Source organism: Strigops habroptila, chromosome 3, assembly GCF_004027225.2.
Source record: "Strigops habroptila isolate Jane chromosome 3, bStrHab1.2.pri, whole genome shotgun sequence".
Lineage (NCBI taxonomy): Eukaryota > Metazoa > Chordata > Aves > Psittaciformes > Psittacidae > Strigops > Strigops habroptila.
Genome location: NC_044279.2, coordinates 32,114,453 through 32,134,694, shown reverse-complemented (window position 1 = coordinate 32,134,694; position 20,242 = coordinate 32,114,453). Strand labels below are relative to the sequence as shown.

Sequence of the window (20,242 nt, the reverse complement as noted above, 5' to 3'; positions counted from 1 at the left end):
TCTTTCTACTTTTGCAAGTCTTTGTACTGCAAATTCTTCAGGCAGTTCCTTTCCAATCTTTATAGTCTTATTTGTCCAAGGCACTTGCATGCTACTGCAGCATAAATAGTAACAAGAACTACATGATGAATAGGTAGTTTAAGTACATTTTTCCAGGAGACCCGAGAAGATGGAGAAGAGAGGTCTCTAGAAAAGGTCAACTGCCTGGTTCACTTCTCCAAAGAGATGGTGGATATTTTTGTGATGTAAAGCTGGAGCCATCAAAACATGAGGAGAGATCTTTGGTCTATCCATGTTTATTCCTTCACGTGCCTTTTGCAAGGCACTAAAGTACACCCAAATGAACTAGTTGTCTTTGAAGCCTAGTTAGACCAGTATTACACTGTGTCTTTGTAACACTCTAGAGCAATAGGGCTAACTGCTCAGGTGCAGTGACCTAAAATAACCATATAGCTCACATGGACCTGAGCTTGTACCTTTGGATGGCCCTGCATGAATTTCAAGAACCTGTTAGTACAGACTGACTGTTAACTAAGGAACTGTGTTCTTGAGCCTAGGTATAGCCTGGGCTTGAAAACTGAAAAATCCCCCACTGTTTTAGGTGTAACAAAACACATTTCCATAGAGGTTTCATTAAGTACTACACACTAAGCCTACCTGTAGTTGAACCCGTACATTTGACATATTTTTATATTGGCCCGTTTTGGCAGACCTGCTGTGAAAACTCATAGAATCATAGAATGGTTTGGGTTGGAAGGGACCTTAAAGATCATCTAGATCTAACTCCCCTGCCATGGGCAGGGACACCTTCCACTAGACCAGGTTGCTCAAAGCCCCGTCCAGCCTGGCCTTGAAGACTGCCAGGGTCGGGGTATTCACAACTTCTCTGGGCAACATGTTCCAGTGTCTCACCACCCTCAGAGTGAAGAATTTCTTCCTGACATCTAATCTAAATCTACCCTTTTTCAGGGCAGCAGGAGGTTACTGTTGATTTCTGCCACACCTGCTCTAGCTGCTTTTATATAAATAACAAACTCTTTAAGCCTTGGAATCAATATTCTTTTTTTCTTTCATTCTTTTTGAATTAAAAATGCCTAAAGTCTCTCCAGAACTCCATAGGAAAGAGTTTAATCCATGCTCCTTTTCGGATTATTTTTGAGGACTAGCTTTGCTGTGGAGCTGCTGGAATTTGTGCAGGTCAGAAGTGATGGAAAGGGTAGAAAGAGAGTAAAGGGGTGGCACACATGAAGGGAAAATGGCTATATTGTCTGCTCAGAAGTTAATTTTAACCTTGCAGAGATTTTGGAAAATGTTCCATTTTTCTATAGTTTCAGGAAGCAAAAATAGAATTTTTTCTCTTTCTAGTCACCATGGAAACATAGAAACAATGATTACAGGAAATTTCCTGTACTTGTGGGATCAGGTTTGTGTTATCACTGGATGACACGGAAGTTAAGCCACACATGCATCTTTAGCAGTGTTACCTGGCAAGGCTGCCACAGCTGACAAGGAATGAACCTCACAAAGGTCGTCAAACATCTGGAGCAGCTGGAGCCACTACAGTACTGGAATATATTGACTTTAGCTGCTGTTGGCTCAATCTAGACCTACTTTCAGCAAATGATTTTAAGAAAAATTAAATACTGAAGCTGTGACGATGTCTGTGTTTCGTAGTCCAAAAGACTTGGTAGGCACCAGCACATCAACTCCCTCTATGTCCCCTTAAATCTCTCAAAGGAAAGGTCAGCAAGGCATACAGTGTCTCAGAAGCAGTCACCAACAACACTTCTCTCTGTTTAAAGGGAGGGAGAGATGTACAGATGGTACTGCATCAGTAACAGCCATTATGGGCCTTTGGTGGGTGATTTGTGATTTAGGTCACTAACAATAAAAATTTACTGGAAATAAAAACAGAAGCATGAAACAGACTTTAGGGGAAAAAAAAAAAAAAGAAAAAAGGAAGAGAAGAAGGAATTCAATATGCCAAGAAGCGCTCTAGATGTCACAAAGCAGCATGAGATCCAGGTCTATAACCTGCCTGCAGGAATCAGATAAGCTGCTCTTATGCAGACCCCAATTGCTACACATCAAAGAAAAAGCATGAGATTAGAAGCATCTCCGTGCCTGTGCTGCTGCTGTAACATCTATTTCTGAAAGGATATGATGCTACTTCACTTGTCTTTGCTAAGCAGCTGGATTCATGCTTTTGCTCTCTCAAATAAGGAGTTTGCTGTGGAGAGTACCAGCCTCATGGGGTTTCTCCTTCATAACTTTCTTCCCTACTTCCCATTCAGAAAACTACTTCTTTCCCACAAATAGTGAAAAGCTGCTGGCATCCCCCATGCAGAGGAAGTGTTAGAAGGGAAATAAGATGGTGTGAAAACCTCATCACGTGGAAGAGCTTCTCACCCATAAGTCATCTGGAAGCTGAGAATTGTTTGTGAGCATTGGGGTACTAGGTCTTGCTGCTTCTGTTTGAGTATCTGAAGCAGACGGAAAGGATTTCTAGTGATTTGCTGTCTCTCCATTTGTCCCATGAAATGTCTCCATTGTTCCCATGAAACAGGACTTCCATTTATATTAAATTGCTTCTGAAATGGTCACATAAGCCATTCTGCTTCACCTCAAGGATGTGGAACTCACAGACCAGACTTCCTCCTTTTGCCTGTCTTTGGTTGTCCTATTTGGAGTTTGTATGTTATGCATTGCAACGACATGCCACATCACATTTAGGGAGCCCATGCTCCTCCCCACAGGACAGTTTTGAGTGCACAGGGAAAGGAACAACCCCTTTGTCATTTGTGACTTAGAATGATGGACAGGAGAGAGACAGTACAGTAGAAGAGCTGGTCTGTCTGGCGTTTGCAGTGGCATCTCTGCTGACAAGGGGACTGCAACTCTTTGCTAAAAAATGCATTTTGAATCTTTGCACGTCACTGTCCATAATCCCAAGCACAGGGTCACTCTAACCCCTGGTAAATTTGTGTTTTGTCCATATCCTGCACTGCACAGCTACAAGTGAATCAAATAACAGTTTGGTTTATCTTCTAATCTGCTCAAAGTTTAAACCGGTTACTTTTAAATGCAACCTAAAAAACTGAAATACCTTGCTTGCAGGACTGTAACTACTTCAAATTTATGGCCTGAGATAAAAAGTCATCTCCCATGGAGCCCCTCCTAGGAGGTTGTTAAAATTATGGGCAGCGTATTAAAAATCTGTTACATCTTTTACGAGTGAGTCATAACCTGTTCGCTTGTGGGAAAATGAGCTTGCCAGTCCAGTAACTGAATTGCTGCCTTTCCAGTCTTTGAGAGGTGTCTGCTCTTTGTTTCCAGGTGGTTGTCATGATGGAGGCTATTCACTGCAGGAAAAGCAATAATTTAACATATACTGTAATACAGTGCAGTAGCCCAGAGTATGATGACACTAGCTGGAGAGGACAGAAATCTTTTAAAGAGAACAAATTTCCTTTCTGCATAAATCAGAAAAAAACATGATTTGGGGAAGCAGATGATAGTGCAATTAAATGTTCTTTTTTGGTTTTATATTTTCTAGGCAATAGAAGTGGCGGCAGGGGAGATGAAGCAACCTGGAGTAAGTAACTCCTGAAGCAATGTAAAATAAAGAGGGCAGTAGTAAATCATCTGTTTGAGAGACTCAGCAGTTTCCCCCAACAGAATCAACTAATCCCTAGGCTCCTAACATACACACACTTACACATATACATCTTATACAATTGGATTTTAGACATACATATACACTTTCATAAGTATGAATATTATATTTAAGGTACTTTCTACAAATATTCTTGCCTCCTATTTGCTCCATGTCATTTGCACCTCAGCAAAGGTTGGGGATGCTAAGGCAATTTATAAACACCTGTGGGTTCATAAATCTTATGTGCTTATCCTAGATATGTCTCTATGTATGCTATTTTAGGCAGCATCTATCGTTCATCACTATACAATGTATCTGTGGTAAAAAAAAGAACTGTTGTACCAAATCTGATCTCTGACAAAGCAGACACAGGCCAGCCCTGTAATGATGGCTGCTGCCGGATGGTTTATTACAGAGGGCAGAATGGAGACCTGTGCAGTGTGTGAAGAATTTGACACTTCATCTTTTCTGTTCTATGGATTCTTCCAACTTCTTCACAAAAGGAAAAAAACCCTAAAATATTGGCGTAATAGGCTTTCAGGAAAAGGTCAACCATCCATATCAAGGTCCTAGTCATGGGAACTAGACTAGAAAGCATTTCAGAGTGTTTTGAGTTAGCGAAGCATTTCAGAATATTAATAATGAACAACAGTTGAAAACAATGAATGTACTTCCAGGAGGAGAATTTCCAATTGGGTAACCAATTTTAGGCCTCCTACTTAGCCACCCAGTCTCCCATGGACCCTTCTACAGTCCACAGAGGAAGACAAGATGCTTCAGAAGGCCGAGGATGACTGCAATAGTAGCTCAGCTCAGGAATGCACTTTAGATTGCGCCCACTTACTGTCCCCTAATTCAGATTGTACAGTCTCTACACATGAATGAGATTTGTCTGAAACATACTGCAGCCGCTACTGTCCATTCAGTTTATAAGGATCAGGGAAGAGCTGAACTGAACTAAAACCTTGAAATGCACAAACTGTGGGCACTGGGTCCTCAGCACCAACTGTTTCACTCCACAAACCCATTCCTATCAAGTTGTGCTACTTAGTAATGCAGAGAAAAATGACTACATTAGGTACCAAATCACCTTTAGGGTGTTCAGCTCCCCAGTCTCTGCCTGCTTCAGAAGGAGCTTAGGGTAAGCCTAGCCACCTAACTCAGGCTTCTCAACCTTAACAGTAGAAATGGAGAGTGGAAATACTCCTCTCCCATCTGTGTCTCTGTTTACAAATGAGACTCCCACACAACTGAGGAGTCCTTCTTCCTTGAATTAAATTGATGAGTTGACCATGGTGAGTGGCTATACGGAATCTTTTAACTTCTTATGAATTCATGACACAAGCAGTCTCTCTGCTTGACCATTAATTTAAACACTCATGCAAAATCTAGGATTACTTGATGCCTTTCTCTCTTTCATGCGGGCTTATAATGACCTTAAAAGCATTAACTCCATGTGAGGTCACAGAATTATTTCAGCTGCAGATCAGTTGCTTAATAACAGTTTTCTCAGAGTCATGTGATCACACAGGCTGTAAGGCTCAAGTAATTCTTTCATTTTCTGTCTCCATATTACTGGCTTTAACCACTCCTATGCACAAAAAGGAGAAATGAGTTAACCAGAGATCTTCTGTACTTGGGTTTACAGTGTCCAAAACATACAGAGAAGCATGTATCTGAAAAATTTATCAGCTATTTCTGTAACTACTTAAGAATTCAAATGCTGTTTCAAAGTCAACCATCAATATAGTCACCTCTCATATAGTATGAGCAGGATCTCACCGTGTTTTACCATTAATAACTAATGGCTTGTCTTTGACTATATCTTAAGTAAATTAGATAAGTTTATAGGCTGTAGCAGGCAAAAACTAACAAATTTATTTTAGTCATAATTTTTAGTGGTTAAAATTCTAGTTTGGTTTTAAAGTGAACTTTCTCTTGATGAGATATTAAATGTCCCATAAGCAAATTATTTGATTTTGACATTGCCGTGATACTGCCTTTTTTTAGTGTCGGAAATATTTACGATTTTAAACAGGTCAATGCATGGATAAAATGTACAAAAAAAGTGGCAAAAGTAACAGAATATGTTCCTGCCTCATAATAAACAATCATTGAATGATGTTTATTAAAATTGGCTCTCAAGTGACAGTTAATAAATGCATAATTCTATTATGCATGCTAAATTCAGCATTCCAAAAACTTAAAAGCAGATAGATCAAAACAACGAAGATAAAAAAGTCACAAAGACAAAATACAGCAACACCAGTAAATGACAGGGAAATAATTCAGACTTAAAAATGGCTTATTATTTAGTAACTTGTAGCAACAATTTATAAAATAAATTAGAGGCAAATCAGAGTCCTTCTGATGTTTTAGATATGCAATTTCTCCAGTGCATGTATTTTGATCATACAGCAGAGGAATTCACTTTACAAAGTCCCCTTCAAAAAAGCAAACACAGCCCTTCCCCCCTCCACCCAGTTTCTCTCTGTTTCTGCTTTCAGGTAACACTTATTCATGGATAAGGAATGAAGGCAAAAAAAAAGTTACAATAAAACTCAGTTATTAATGTATTTTAATTAAGACCCATAAACATGGCTTTAGTTTTTGGAGAAGTTAGACTGTCCATATGTGGTGTGTTTCTATGTATGTTTCATGTATGTCCAGACCATATTTGTACCAAACTGCTCAAATACTGGATTTAATGGGCTTTGTGTCCTTTACTGTAATCACTCTATTGGCTCCTTGATATTGCATATGTTTGGTGTGATGATGGAAAGAGTTACTTCAACAATGTATTTTCACCTCTGTTTCTAAAAGGTGAAGGGCAAAACTTTTAATCAAGGAGCAGTTTATCTTTAATTAGGAAAAATATAATTAGGCATTATCACCTAATTGCTATTACTGATGGAGTAAGTCATATTTTCACAAGTAGTGACCCGTGCTGAATTATCTCTCTGCTGTTTACCACATAATGAATCTGTATTTGTGTTTGGCAGCTAGTCAGCAAAAATTAAAAGGTAATCAACATGCTTCTCTGCAGTCTGGTCATCAAAGTCACTGGCTTTGCAGATGAGTAAATAACAAAGTCAAGTTGTGATGTCCTAACACAAACCCTTTTTTAGGAATAACTATATTTATCTCCTCTGTGAAAACATCAAATGGTACTTACAATAACCATATACAAAAAGCTTTGCAAAGTAGATTAGAAGAACTGTGCTATACATCTAGTGTTGAGTTAAAAAACAGTTTAATTTCTCAAGGCACCACCACGGTAGAATTTTATACCTGCAAGTAATCATCTAATACACTATTATACAGTTAAGGTAATGTATTAATAAACAGCTTGTGCAATTTTGGGAAGCAATCTATAAAGGAATGTTAGATATACAGTAGGCACATACTATAATACAAATAAAAAACAAAATTCCTAGAAAAAGCATGCTGAGCACCTTTTGGTATAGGTTGAGTTTCTTATTCTAAACACTATGTAAATCTTAACTTAGAAAAGGTAAAACTGAAATCTTATAGTAACTGCTTATTTAAACTGATTTTCCTGGGTATTTGCCTTTATGTCACAGGTTTATTCTTAGGGACAGAGGACTCTGGTACTGGCTGTAAAGGACTATCTTGTTCATTCAGTTGTGCGTTCAAGTTTTCAGAAGTTAGGAGAGAAGAATTAAAAACTATTTCACTTAAGTCTGATTTTATGGATACGAGATGTGGTTCTTGAAAACTTAATGGTTCTTCTACTAACACCTGTGTATTTTCTCGTGTCATTCCCATATCTGACGGTGACTTTCGTTTCATTCTTGTGTATGATTTGTCTAAATTCTCCATGCCTTGATCAGTTTTCTGAAATCGCCCAAAGAACCAGATGAAGAAACCAAACAAAGCAAAAGCCAGCAAACTTGGAATAAAAGCCAGGCATTTGACATCAAGGCTAGAGCCTGTGAATCTGCTGTGCAAGAACATATCTCCTTCGGCGTAGGTCCGGTTCGTCAATGGGTTGGTGTTATTGGATCTCCACTCCCAAGATAATTTAGTTCTATTAAGGTCTTTCAAGCTTTCTGAGTCCTTCACTGTGTAGATCTTCTGCCCAGGACCGATATATTGACCATATTCATGAGGTTTGTAAAATATTTGGTTCTTCCACATATTCAGATCCAAGATTAAAACAAGGAAGATAATTCCATAGTTAAACCATTTGCCTGTTTGGAAAAAGAAAGTTTTGTCATCTGATATATCCATTTTAGAAGCAGTATAAATGTAGTCCTGTGTAAAAGCTACTCAGAGAAAAAAAAAAAACCAAACAAACCAACCCACATTCATTTTTATTAATCTATAAAGCAAAGCTGTAATGAAATTCCCGCTATAGATTTTTCCTGCATATCCTCTAGCATTTCACAATTAGGTCTGGGCACATTATAAAATAATTTTGTAACACGAGCACAGCAGTATTTCAAATGAATTAACATTGCATTTTGTAGGTGACCTGTTGATTAGACAACTAGGTGATCTGGTATAGATCAATACACCTAAAAGAAGCATTAATTCCAGGGTTTACAAAATATTCACATGGAAGTTTTCCATGAATAGGCCATATTAGATGGAACTGTTTATATGTCATGAACGAATGAAGTTTTTGGGGCTGGTAATTATGTAAATTGTTTGATACACAACCATGGTGCACAGACATATTCAGGTGGAGACAACTGGATGAACTGTGATTTAGAGATATTACACCCTCAAGAAATAGCAAGGGCTGTTTGTAGTCTTGGGAGGCTAGTGAGCTTAGCTTTTCCTACAGTCCATGTAGTGAAATGCTCCTCCAAGGAGTGACTCATAGTCTGACATTAAGCTCCTGCAGTGCTGGAGGAGGAAACGTTTCTCCTTTTATTGTTTAAAATTGCTCTTTTGCATGCCTCCGCCAGGCATCCAAAAGACATTAAAGATAACTTTATGCAATTGCACCCTGCTTTGAATAGGGTGTTGGAACAGATGAACTCCAGGCATCCATTCTATGAATACACAAAACAAATTATACTATTTTCATAGTCAAATCATCTCTTTTACATTCTAGCTGGACACATGTTAAGATCAGCTGTGCATTGATGACTGGCACCACCCAAGAACCCAGCAAATCTACATGTTAGCATTATACGAAAGGACATGCATGGAGGAATGTTCCTGCTGGTGATGAATGATATTGGTCTGTGCTGGAATCATATTTAAATATGTTCCAAGTGAAATAGAAAATGAATGTATCAGAGTACCTATCAATTGACTTACACTGTTGGCTTGTAAAGCATAAACGGCTTCCAGTTCTTAAAAGTCTGTGTGTTCAGATTGTACAACCAGAGTGCTCCAGGGGGGTAAGAATGGCAACACCTTGTATTTCAGCAACTGTGTTTAACACACTTTTTGAAACAGTAATTTTTCATCAAATTATTACTCTGTGTTTCAACCAGAAACTAACCCCTTGCTTCATTGCTCTGAAATTAATTCCTTATGCCATATTCTTTTCCCAGGAAAATGTATCATAAGCCCATACAAAAACAACCTTCCATCAAAATACTGTCTGTGGTGCTTTGTGTTTCTTCAGAGTCAAGACTGGTGATTTTCCGGAGAGATCTGCTAGATCCTAGGGACTGTAGGAAGGGGAAAAACTCATGCAGGACCAGTATTGCTCTTTCTCTTCATCTAGACATGGCAAGAATGAAGATGTGTAGGGAGAAAACAGACAACTGAAAGATCAAAATATGAAGCATAATGAAATAGGGACATTACTGAGATGGCCTTTATAAAGGCCAAAAACCACTGGTAAGGTTTTCTTGATTGTAGGTTTCAGTTATGACTGACAATGGAAACTTAGACATTGCAATGCTGAGCCATGACCTACCTCCTTTTGGGTATGACGGCACCCAGTGGATTTCACAGCAATCACCTCTGTGACCACATTGTCCTAAATGTAACGTGTAGAGCAATCCACCTAAGGAGTAAGACTTGAGACAGCAGCCTGCAGCTGGTGAAGAAGTTGACTAAGAAGCTAGCAGAAAACACTAAAAATGCTGAATAGAGGTAGCCAGGTGTTTGATCTCAGGCTTCATGTAGCATCTATCCTATACTGTGGTTTTGTAATTGTGAATCTCTTCTAAAATGCATCTGCCTAAAAAAGGCTCCACCTCTCTTATATTAAGAATTTGTCTGCTCACCTACTCTGAGATACACATTTCAAGCATTCCTGTTTCATAAAAAGCATGAACTTGAAAATCTCTCGCTCAGCTCCTAGACAGAGTTAGGCAGGCAGGAGCACAGCCCTAAGCTCTGCTGTTGGGATTGTTGGGTCAGTGTGGACTATAAATGGTGCTTAGACAAACAGCTTTGATGCAGACACCCTTAACATGAATCGCAACCTGTATGTCTAAGTGGCAGCTAGTTGCCTGAGACCTGCCTCTGTTCTGTAGTGGATCTTCTCAAAACTCCTTAAATTTCTAATTTCTAGAAAATTTTTCCATCCCCTGCATCACTGTCATGCTTGATGAGCTCTGTGATTTTTCCTTCTCTTTTGAAAACTGCTGTCATCAGAACCAAACACTGTATATGAGTAACAGTCTCACTATAACCATATATGAACACAATGTCATCTTCCTACTCCTACTCAGTATTCCCTGCAGCCAAGCACTGTGTTAATCTCCTTAGACACAAAATCACTGGGAGTTAGTGCTGTCATGGTTACTTACAGAAAGTATTTGCGTCTTCCTAGAATACAGTGTCCTCTGCTGTCTATCCCTCTTCCAAGACATGTACTTGACTGCTGTACTAGCAGGTATTATAGCCTGTCCAGTTTACCAAGCAAACCTTCTAGATTGTTTGTCAGCAAACCTTCTGACAAATGTGTTGGAGCAGACTGAACCAAGAGGCCTGACAGTATCCACTCACAAACACCTATTTAACGGTAATTCCCCATGACAAGGAACTTTTGAGACTTACTATACTGACCAACTTTTAACATTATACATGTGTATAATCTATGTACATAAAATTATTGTCTATTGCAACTTAATTTTAGCTATAATGTTATAAAGTTATAATGCTTTTTATAACAAACTTTAAGTAATACATGAAGCTCATATAGGAAATAAACTTTATAAGTTAGACTTCACTCCTGATGTCTCGCCTTCCACCCAAACAAGCTCAAGTTTTTAGTGTTGCAAAGGGTCAAACCAAATATATTATGAAGCTATGGATATTAATTCTATTTGTGAGGCTGTGATGTAAAATGTGACACCTTTTCCTAGGCACTGCAGGCTACAACCACTATTTGGGGATGAAAATTTGATCTCTATTTTCTGAGCAAGCATGGCTGTTGAGGAGGATTGTATCCTCATGGCTAGGGCATTCACCAAAAGGGAAACCCTTACTGTAAAACAATCTCCACTTATGGCAAGTTGGCCCTGCATTGTAGGTCCATGCTTTGAACACCAGCCTGTATGGGATTCTGCTTAGAAATACTCTCCCCTCCCTGATGAAGCTGAACAACTGTGCATGCAGATGAATGCCAGGGGCCTTCTCATGGCGAAAGAGGTATGGATTTTTCTTTTTCACTTTTCCAGAAAGGCAACTATTTTCACCAACTGAACAAGGCGTTTGGGCAGTGGTCATTTTAAAAGAGGCTGATAAGGTTTATGAGAGGTTCAGCAACCAGTCCACAATCCAACATGTAACTGATTTACTGGGCAACTGCGGCAGATCCTGCAGGTCCAAGTATTCCAAACCAGCTGCTGATTCTGGAGCATTTTTATTTTTGTATGTCCACTCTGTACCTGAACAGTCATATTCTAAAAGAAAGAGATCTCATGTAGAAGCCGGTTCTCATCATTCCTCCTGAGGTCAAGAGGAAATGCGAAAATTCCTTATTAAGGTTAGACTCAAGTGGCCTCATGCTGTGCAACCACAGCCAGAGGCTAGTATAGGAAATGTTGACTTCTCGGACACCTCTGTAAAACATTCAGGTATCTTTGAAATGTTCTTCATATCTTCTGTCACATTAGTGTTATGACCTAGATACATGCATACTGTCAGGTGAACTAAGCCACAACTGACTTTTTTCATATCTGTGTGCACAGACAGCTTTGTTTTTACCTCTAACTTTTCTGGTATTGCCCACAGGCCCCCTCAGGCTTCCCTATATAGGTGATGCTTGGCCTGAATCTCAACACATTTTGGTTTAACTCCAAAAGCCAGCCATGCTAGGCACTCGCTGCCAATGAAAATGATGATTTCTCCTTTGGGTGGAAGGGCACTCTGGCTACATCAGCACTCAGAAACATGTTTATAAACACCCCAAAAAAATTTTCCATCTGTTTTGATGGCCAAACCTTAATATTTCCTATTTGAAAATTATTCGCACACTTGACAGCAGATGCTCTTGGATCTCCAGTGCTGCTATTAAAGGGTACCAGCCAGGCCCCATAATGCCTTTTAACCATGAAAGAATCTGAAGTAACAAAATTTACTTTTAAGTTTTCCCTGGGTACTATAGAAACTAGGGTAGACTATGTATTTTCATAAACAGCAGCCCAAGAAGGAAAACACACACTTTGCAACAAACCATCTGTCAAGGGAAATCCAGATGAGATAAGCAGATGCAGGAATTCAAATTATTTTTGATGTTCATAGATAAAAGCAGATATCAAAACAGGATAAAAATATTTAATACTGAGTAGATTCTTGCTAGGAGTTCTTAGAAGCAAAGAAATTTGAGCAAAATGAGGTACTGTTACCAGTAAAAATAAGATATGTTTTTGATAGTAAATTTAAAATTACTCTGAAGCATATAAGCTACAGACTGCAGATGTTAATTTGATGTTACTGCCAACTTACACCATTCAGAAATAATGTCAGGCCTAAGAAAGCATGCTAGTAGTTTAAAGTAGCAAGATGGATTAAAAATAATACACTTAGTACTGTTATATTTCTCTCCATTTAGACACTGGAGTTATGTAGAAGCAACATTTACTTTTTTCTCTGCAATCATAAGCTTTATGATTATGATTTTTCAGTGACTCCTGAATTCAGGAGCTAAGACTTTAAGACAAAATAGAAAAAAAAAAAAAAAGCAACCGTCTTAAGACTTGTGATAAAATCAGGAGAGTTGGCAACACAGAGTGTGTAACTGTGAAATCTTTCATCTGTACAGCACTTGCACAAAGCCATTAAATACACATCAACAGAAAGGTGGTTTAAAGTCTTTTACTCCTCTGAATGTTCCATTACTTACAGCTGGTTCTTTGTGGGACTGTTGCTTGTTAGAGCAACCCAGCATCGAACTGGGCTGCTCAGGGGAGTCCTAGGGCTGCTCTTACTTATATCAATCAACAGTGACCAAAACAGACTGTAAAAGAATAAAATTTCCCAGGTAAAAGATGGTAAGTGTTGTTTCAGCCACGTTTTCTTTCTCCTTGCTATTTGGGAGAAAAGTGTTTCTAGTTTCTACAAATCAGGGCACGGGTCATAGATTTACAGCTTGACTTTATCCCTATAGCAAGTACTAAAATAAAAAATACTCAGGCCTTAGTCTTCTCTTCCTGCTTGTTACTAAAAAGTAGTCATATGGTTTAATTTAACATTCTGGATTCCATGTATTAAACAGGGCTTAAATACAGCAGGCTTCCTGCCATTATCAGTGTCCTATCCCCATGTCATCTGCTGCAGTTGCATTCATATGCATCACTCTCTACCATCATTTTAGATTGGACTACATTCATCTTGTTATATACATATTTAACCAGTACTTCCTTCCTTTTATTAGCTCCTTGGTTTGAGTAGAAAATTACAAGTATCTACACATCCACACAATAGCTAGAGCTTGAAAATGATCCAAGACGATACCCTAACCTAAGACAAGAACTGATGGCAAGAACAGATGGTTCAAGCAAAAGTTACCCAAAGGGAGGTTCTTGTGCCATGTGTTATCACTGTTTATTAGATCTCCTAAAGGGTGGCGTAGCACCAAGATAAAACAGGCACTCAGTAGACAGAGTACGTGATGTGCAGTCAAATGGATTGATTTGTCTAGTGAATATAATAAATGGATCTTGTTAACACTGAGCAGGGAAAAATATTCCTCAGCCCCTATTCATTAGCTCATCCTTATTAAAAGAATGCCTTCTTGCCAGAAAATCGGAAAGGCCTCCAGTCCTCTCTGCAGAAGACTCTACAATGCATAAATACTGGTTTCTCTCAGTTGGTCTGTTTTCAAACAGCGGCACTGCAAGCAATTGTATTTCTGATCTGATAATTGATGTTTTTTACTGTTGCTTGTTCTTTGCTCTTCCCTGTTTATCCTCCATATCCCTGTCTCTTCTACAATGCAAAACTGATCTTTGCTCTTTAGTCCCTCTTCTATCACCCATTGTTTTCCATCTACATTAATTATAATAGTCTGCATTTCTGTATGCAATGGTGCCACCCATCCTACCATGCCTTAGTCATTGTTCATGCCCCTCTGTGCATCCATTGTACTACTTCTCCTTATACAATGGAATAACTGCAGGGCATCTGGGAGCATTATGGGACTCAGCCCCTCCAAATCCATGCTCTGGTCCTGAGAAGTAAGAAAAAAGTATTTTTCACTAACATGCCTATAATTCATATCAACTATTTGATGCTTATACTCTTCCCCCTCACACACACTTTTTGCTCACTTGGGAGACAAAAAATGCGTTCATCATGTACACATCCAATCTCCTCTCAGCCTACACCTTCTAGTTACTGACCATGAGATCATTTACTTCATCCTGTTCCAAAACTATTAGTGGTTCAAACAGTCTCACTCAGACTTGCCCCAGCCCTTCTTTCCTCTTGATGACTGTCTGTTCTCTCTCAGTATTCCAGCATGGCATCTACATGCAATTTTGGAAAACATTCTATGCCTCCATCCATACTTCCTACTGGCCAATTGCCTTTCCTCATTGTCATGGTTTAAGCCCAGCCGGTAACTTGGAACCACACAGCCACTCGCTCACTCCCCCCCTTCTTCCTCTCCCTGCTCCTGGAGGGATGGGGAGGTGAATCAAAAGAATGTAGCTCCCACAGGTTGAGATAAGAACAGTCCAGTAACTAAGGTATAATACAAAACCACTACTGCTACCACCAGTGATGATGATTAGTGAAATAACAAGAGGAGAGGATACAATTGCTCACCACCCGCCGACCGATACGCTGCCCGACCCGAGCAGTGATCTGGCCTTCCGGGTAACTCCCCCCAGTTTATATACTGGGCATGACGTGCCATGGTATGGAATACCCCTTTGGCTAGTTTGGGTCAGGTGTCCTGTCTCTGTTTCCTCCCGGCTTCCCCTCCTCCCTGGCAAAGCATGAGACTGAGAAAGTCCTTGGTCGGAGTAAACATTACTTAGCAACAACTAAAAACATCGGTGTTATCAGCGCTGTTCCCAGGCTGAAAGTCAAAAACACAGCACTGCACCAGCTACTGAGAAGGAGAAAAATGACTGCTGTAGCTGAACCCAGGACACTCATTCAACAGCCAATACATAACTTTGCAATCATTTTCTCTTCTCTTCTGGTTTTATACTGCTTACTCAGATTTCTACCTTCTCTACTGAAAATGCCTTTTCTGAGGCCTCATTCAGCCTACCTTGACTGAGCCCTCAGTTCATCATTCTTTCCTCCTCGGCACATTTTCTTCCCTTGGCTTTTGCTGCCTGATGAGCTTGTGACTAATCTGCTAGCTCTTGACCTTCTCTTTGTGTCACCTCTGAATGCTCCTTTTGTCCCTGATCTGTAGGAGTTTCGTACAGTTGTGCCATTGGATGCCCTCCTCCATCTTATTCCTGTACACTATCACAGGTTGTGATTGTTTATATTAGCAGTTAAAGACCCCTGTCAATTCACACCTGCATTCTTTTGCTATCCATTATTATCCAACCTTTCCCAAAGCAAAGAGTGGAGCTATGCTCCTTCTGCATAGCTTGAAGGTAAAACCAAAATATTTATCCCTATTCAACCTTTTTCTCTTTTTCATTCCCTACTGTTATTAAAGTACTGTCTCACAGTATGCAAGGATCAGACACTTTTTTATCTATATGTACCATCCATTTGAATAACTGCAATTCTATTTTATTTGAGGTTATTTAACTGTCTGCTTCTGGTTAGATGACTGATGGAAGTATGGTTATGAGTGGCCTTTACCAGATGAGAATGACCGAAGTTATGAAAAGATATTAGCATAAATCATAGCAAAAGCATCTGAAAGCATAAGAGATTTGAAGATGAAATAAGCTGCTAATTCCCCAGGAGAGTAATTTTAGATAAAAGATCTATAAAGCTACATTAGGTATTACTTAGTGTCACAAGAAGTTGCTGAAATCCATGAAAAACAGCAGGTCTCTTTGATTTGTAAGATACAGGTTCCTCATTTTCCTGAGATCTTTATGTATGGATGATACAGATTTGGACAGAAACAGCTAGAAAAAAAGCAATCTGGGACACACACCCACACAAATGTATGAGGTTAAGAACATGTTAGCATACTTTTATTACACAGAAGTAGTTAACTGTGTGACTGTCACAATCTAAAACATGACATACCTGTTATATGTATGTGATACTCCTCTTTGAGGATCTTTTGGAAATAAGGTACTTTGAACTGCATATGTGCAGATGGTAAGCCTGGAAGATTCACTTCAACGTCACCCATAAAATGTGGAAACTCCCAGTCCTGTTAAAAAATAAAAGTTAAGAGCTAAATATAAGCTTTCACAGTATATTTTTGCCCTTTAAAATGGCTTAAATTAATAAAAGGGAAGGGTTCTATTTTTAAGCCTTCTATGATTGGATTTTCTTACTTTAAGGTTGACTGAACCACTTGAAATAGAATACCTTATTTATATTAGATATTAAAATATTATTTTTACTTCAGCTCCATGCAATTATGTGTTTAAAAGTTCACTTCACAATGACAATACTGAACCCACCGTAACAGCTGATAGTACAAAGTAGTCTAAGCATATGAATACCAAGTCTAAGCATATGAATACCTATATAGCAAGCTTGCAATACAATTACAACTTCTGTTACTAATATGACAAACAGTTTACAGATAAAAATTGGCAAAGAAAGCCTGACCCCTTCAAACATTTAATGCATCTGTATTCAACTTATAGGGTGTTTTCTATATTTGGCCTTAATACATCTAAATAAACACCCTGCAAGTGCAGGCCCTTCAGCGCAATCTGCCTGAATCAATCCAAGCACAGTTTTCTCTGTTGCTGTATTTCACCCGACAGGGTAATGCTGGAAATGTGGAAGCATGTGGTAAGCCAGCTGAGGAGGATCTGCATTTAAAGGAATTTTTCGCTTGGTTATTTGCACCCATCATCAGTCACTTGAAAATGGGTATAACAGCATGGCTCATTAGAGCCAAAACTGAAAGCCTAGCAATAGTGCTAGTCAGTGGGATTACTGCCTGAGTGCTTACTCTGTGCACTGCAGATTGTTGGTGATCTACTGTTACAAACATATTGGCCCTGTTTCCATGCATACCTCTGGACTTTTATCTCCCAAGTTAGTGCAACAAGCACCTGATTACTAAAAGTAAGATAAAGGAATATGAAATGGGAGGAACTCTCTAAGTGACTTGCACTTCCTTCACACAAAAACCATTCCAGTGCAGCCATTTCCCAATTCCATTGCCAATTCTTTTCTTTTTTTTTTTTTCTTTTTTCCAGTTTTGTAAGGCTGAAATTTTCCTACCAGGGTAATGAAAGAAGTTATTCAAAACTAAGAATCATCTCTGAGAGATAAATCACTGTATATAACTTAACTTCCAAGAATTGTTAAGCGCTTCAACATTTTCTGCAGTGGAAGGGAAATGAAAGAGTTTTGTCAGCAGGGAATAGCATGGCCGAAACACTAACAGCAGCTGATTTGTGCTAACTCTTTGTGATACTGAGTTAAATGGATTAACAGGAGTACAAGCAACAAGAAAACTTGAACCTCGGTACCTGTTTCTCAGTGCTCACAGAGATATAGAAAGTACCAATTTACAGATGCAGAAACCAGAAATAAGGCTGCTCTCCTTTTGCCTTATCACTAATGCAAACCATGTATTCCTGGTCACAAGGTATAACTTCCCAGATGCACAATCCCTTACACTGAATCTCCAAACATCCCCTCGCAGGTGGTAGGCATTCAAAAAGAGCCCAAATATAAAGATTTTATGGGTGTATGCTCTCAGCTCACAGTATCTCTCCCTGGACTGGTGTCTCATGTTAAGTCATACATACAGCCACACAGGAATAAATAGGAAGAAATACATTACATATTCCTGAAGATAATCAAATGGAGAGCTGCATTAGCAATAAGCAAACATGGGACTATAGATCTGGCCTCCTGCTCTTGCCTTCCCCTAGTGTTCCTACAGTGCCTTTTGCTGATTTACAAATAAAATTCCACCATACAGAATTTTATATTGGACTGTGTCTTATATCTGAGTTTTATAAAAACTTCAGCATTTTTTCTGATCTGTATGAACATTACCTGATAACGAATAACTGGAATGCCAGCGCTGTCAGATATGCCATTTACTTGTTATTTGTCTCAGCAAACATATATGTTTGACACTTAAACTATGGCTACCTTTCACGCGTACATTATTTCACATTTTCTACCTACATACCCCATATTGTATGAAGCCTGTATGAATTGTATCATGACCTCTGTTACCCTGCAGCCTTGTAATATGGTATTGCCATTGCCAGAGAGATGGGCACAGGCTGGCACTGGAGAATCTTTGCGTGCGGCCTTCGAGCCAGTTTTTGATCCACCGAGTGGTCCATCTATCAAATTGATGTCTCTCCAATTTAGAGACAAGGATGTCATGCGGGACAGTGTCGAACGCTTTGCATAAGTCCAGGTAGATGACGTCAACTGCTCTGCCCCTGTCCATCAGTTCCATGGCTCCATCATAGAAGGCCACCAAAATGGTCAGGCAGGATTTCCCCTTAGTGAAGCCATGTTGGCTGTCACCAACCACCTCGTTGTTTTTCATGTGCCTTAGCATGTTTTCCAGGAGAAACTGTTCCAAGATTTTGCCAGGCATAGAGGTGAGGCTGACTGGTCTGTAGTTCCCTGGGTCTTCCACCTTCCCCTTCTTGAAAATGGGGGTTATATTACCCTTCTTCCAGTCATCGGGAACTTCACCTGACTGCCAGGATTTTTCGAATATGAGACCTCACAGCTATAAACAACTTACCAGTGCTTAGCTAAAGAAATGCAGATTGGGGCTGGGCAAAAATGCTTTTAGAAGCAATAAGAACAAAGAAGTATCTAACATATGTGAAAGGCAGTGTGTATAGCAAACCTAGCTGCAAGTGGAGCTTCAGATCAGTGAAAAAACATCACGGTCTAAAAGTGTGTTAGCAAACATAAAAATGCCCCCAAGTAAATCTTAGAGTGAGGGAAAAGAAACCAGCACAATGAACATAATATCCTTCCCAGCAAAGGACTCCAGGTGCCAATGATACACCATAATGCCCCACTGATCCCCAGCGGACTGAAACTGCCCATTTCAGGACCTGCAGGAGCAGGGGGAGGGTGAGCGAAATACCAGGAAAAGGGTTAGAAGCCAAGAAGTGTATGTAGAACAATATTGATATTATTATTGTTACTGAAACTTTTTTCTGCACAGAAGTATTATTTTCTGTAGTAATTAGATCTCAACTAATAATGATTCTTGGATTACACTGTTAAAATATAAATGATGCTAATAATAAGTTCTTGGCTTTATCTATTAGGTGTTTCTTCTTCGCCCGTAAATAACATTTTGAATGTAACACCTTTACCGGTATGATTATAAAATCTGTTATTTAAGAAAAGTCCCACTGAAAATACAGAAATAAAAAAACACCAACAAAATAAAACAAATCACAATAAAAGGTATTTGAAAGCAATATTAAAAAAGGAAACTAAAATAATGAGTTACATCTAACGACTTCTATGAAAGTCATTACAGCCACAGCACTTAGGAAAATGAAACTTCAAGTTAGGTGATTAAATAGCCTTCAGCGCTTCATTTGGCTCACAGCTTTGGTAAATGTGAGCATTTACAGTCCATGTAGTGACATTATCACCTGTGGACATATAGGTGTAGTATTATTACTGTGCAGGAGAAGATGAGATGACTATTAACTTTTCGGGCTAATGCCAGTATTAGGCCGTCAAATCCAGAACCAACAAAACGGCCATTTTGCCATCTAGATTCTTAGAAAGTGTTGCCCAAAATCTTTTGACTTTTTTATCATTCTTTTCCTACTGACAAGCAAAAAACAACTTATTAAAAACTATTTTTCCAAGAAATTCAAGGCGCCTCACAGGAATAATCTGCCTCATTTGTTAATAGGTAACTGGAACACAGATCAGATCTGCATCATGCTTTCATACACAGTTATTTTCTCTCCATGGTCTCTGATATCAGTCTGTGCTCACCTCTGGGACATGAGTGACATATGCAATGTTCTTTAAGTTCTTAGCTCATGATTTTGTAAAGTTCACGTG

General features: G+C 39.1%; 1 protein-coding gene across 4 annotated transcripts in view; it reads right to left on the bottom strand.

The window, feature by feature from the left end:
• Positions 1-6,894: 6,894 nt before the first annotated feature.
• The window catches only part of TMEM117 (transmembrane protein 117), a 239,251-nt gene continuing 225,903 nt past the window's right edge, over positions 6,895-20,242 (bottom strand). For all 4 annotated transcript variants that reach the window (XM_030480479.1, XM_030480480.1, XM_030480478.1 and 1 more), the window contains exons 7-8: positions 16,277-16,406; positions 6,895-7,872 (exon numbers count right to left, since the gene is read on the bottom strand). In XM_030480479.1, coding sequence (XP_030336339.1) covers positions 7,232-7,872; positions 16,277-16,406 — 771 coding nt within the window. In that variant the 3' untranslated portion in view covers positions 6,895-7,231. The remainder of the gene's footprint in view (positions 7,873-16,276; positions 16,407-20,242) is intronic.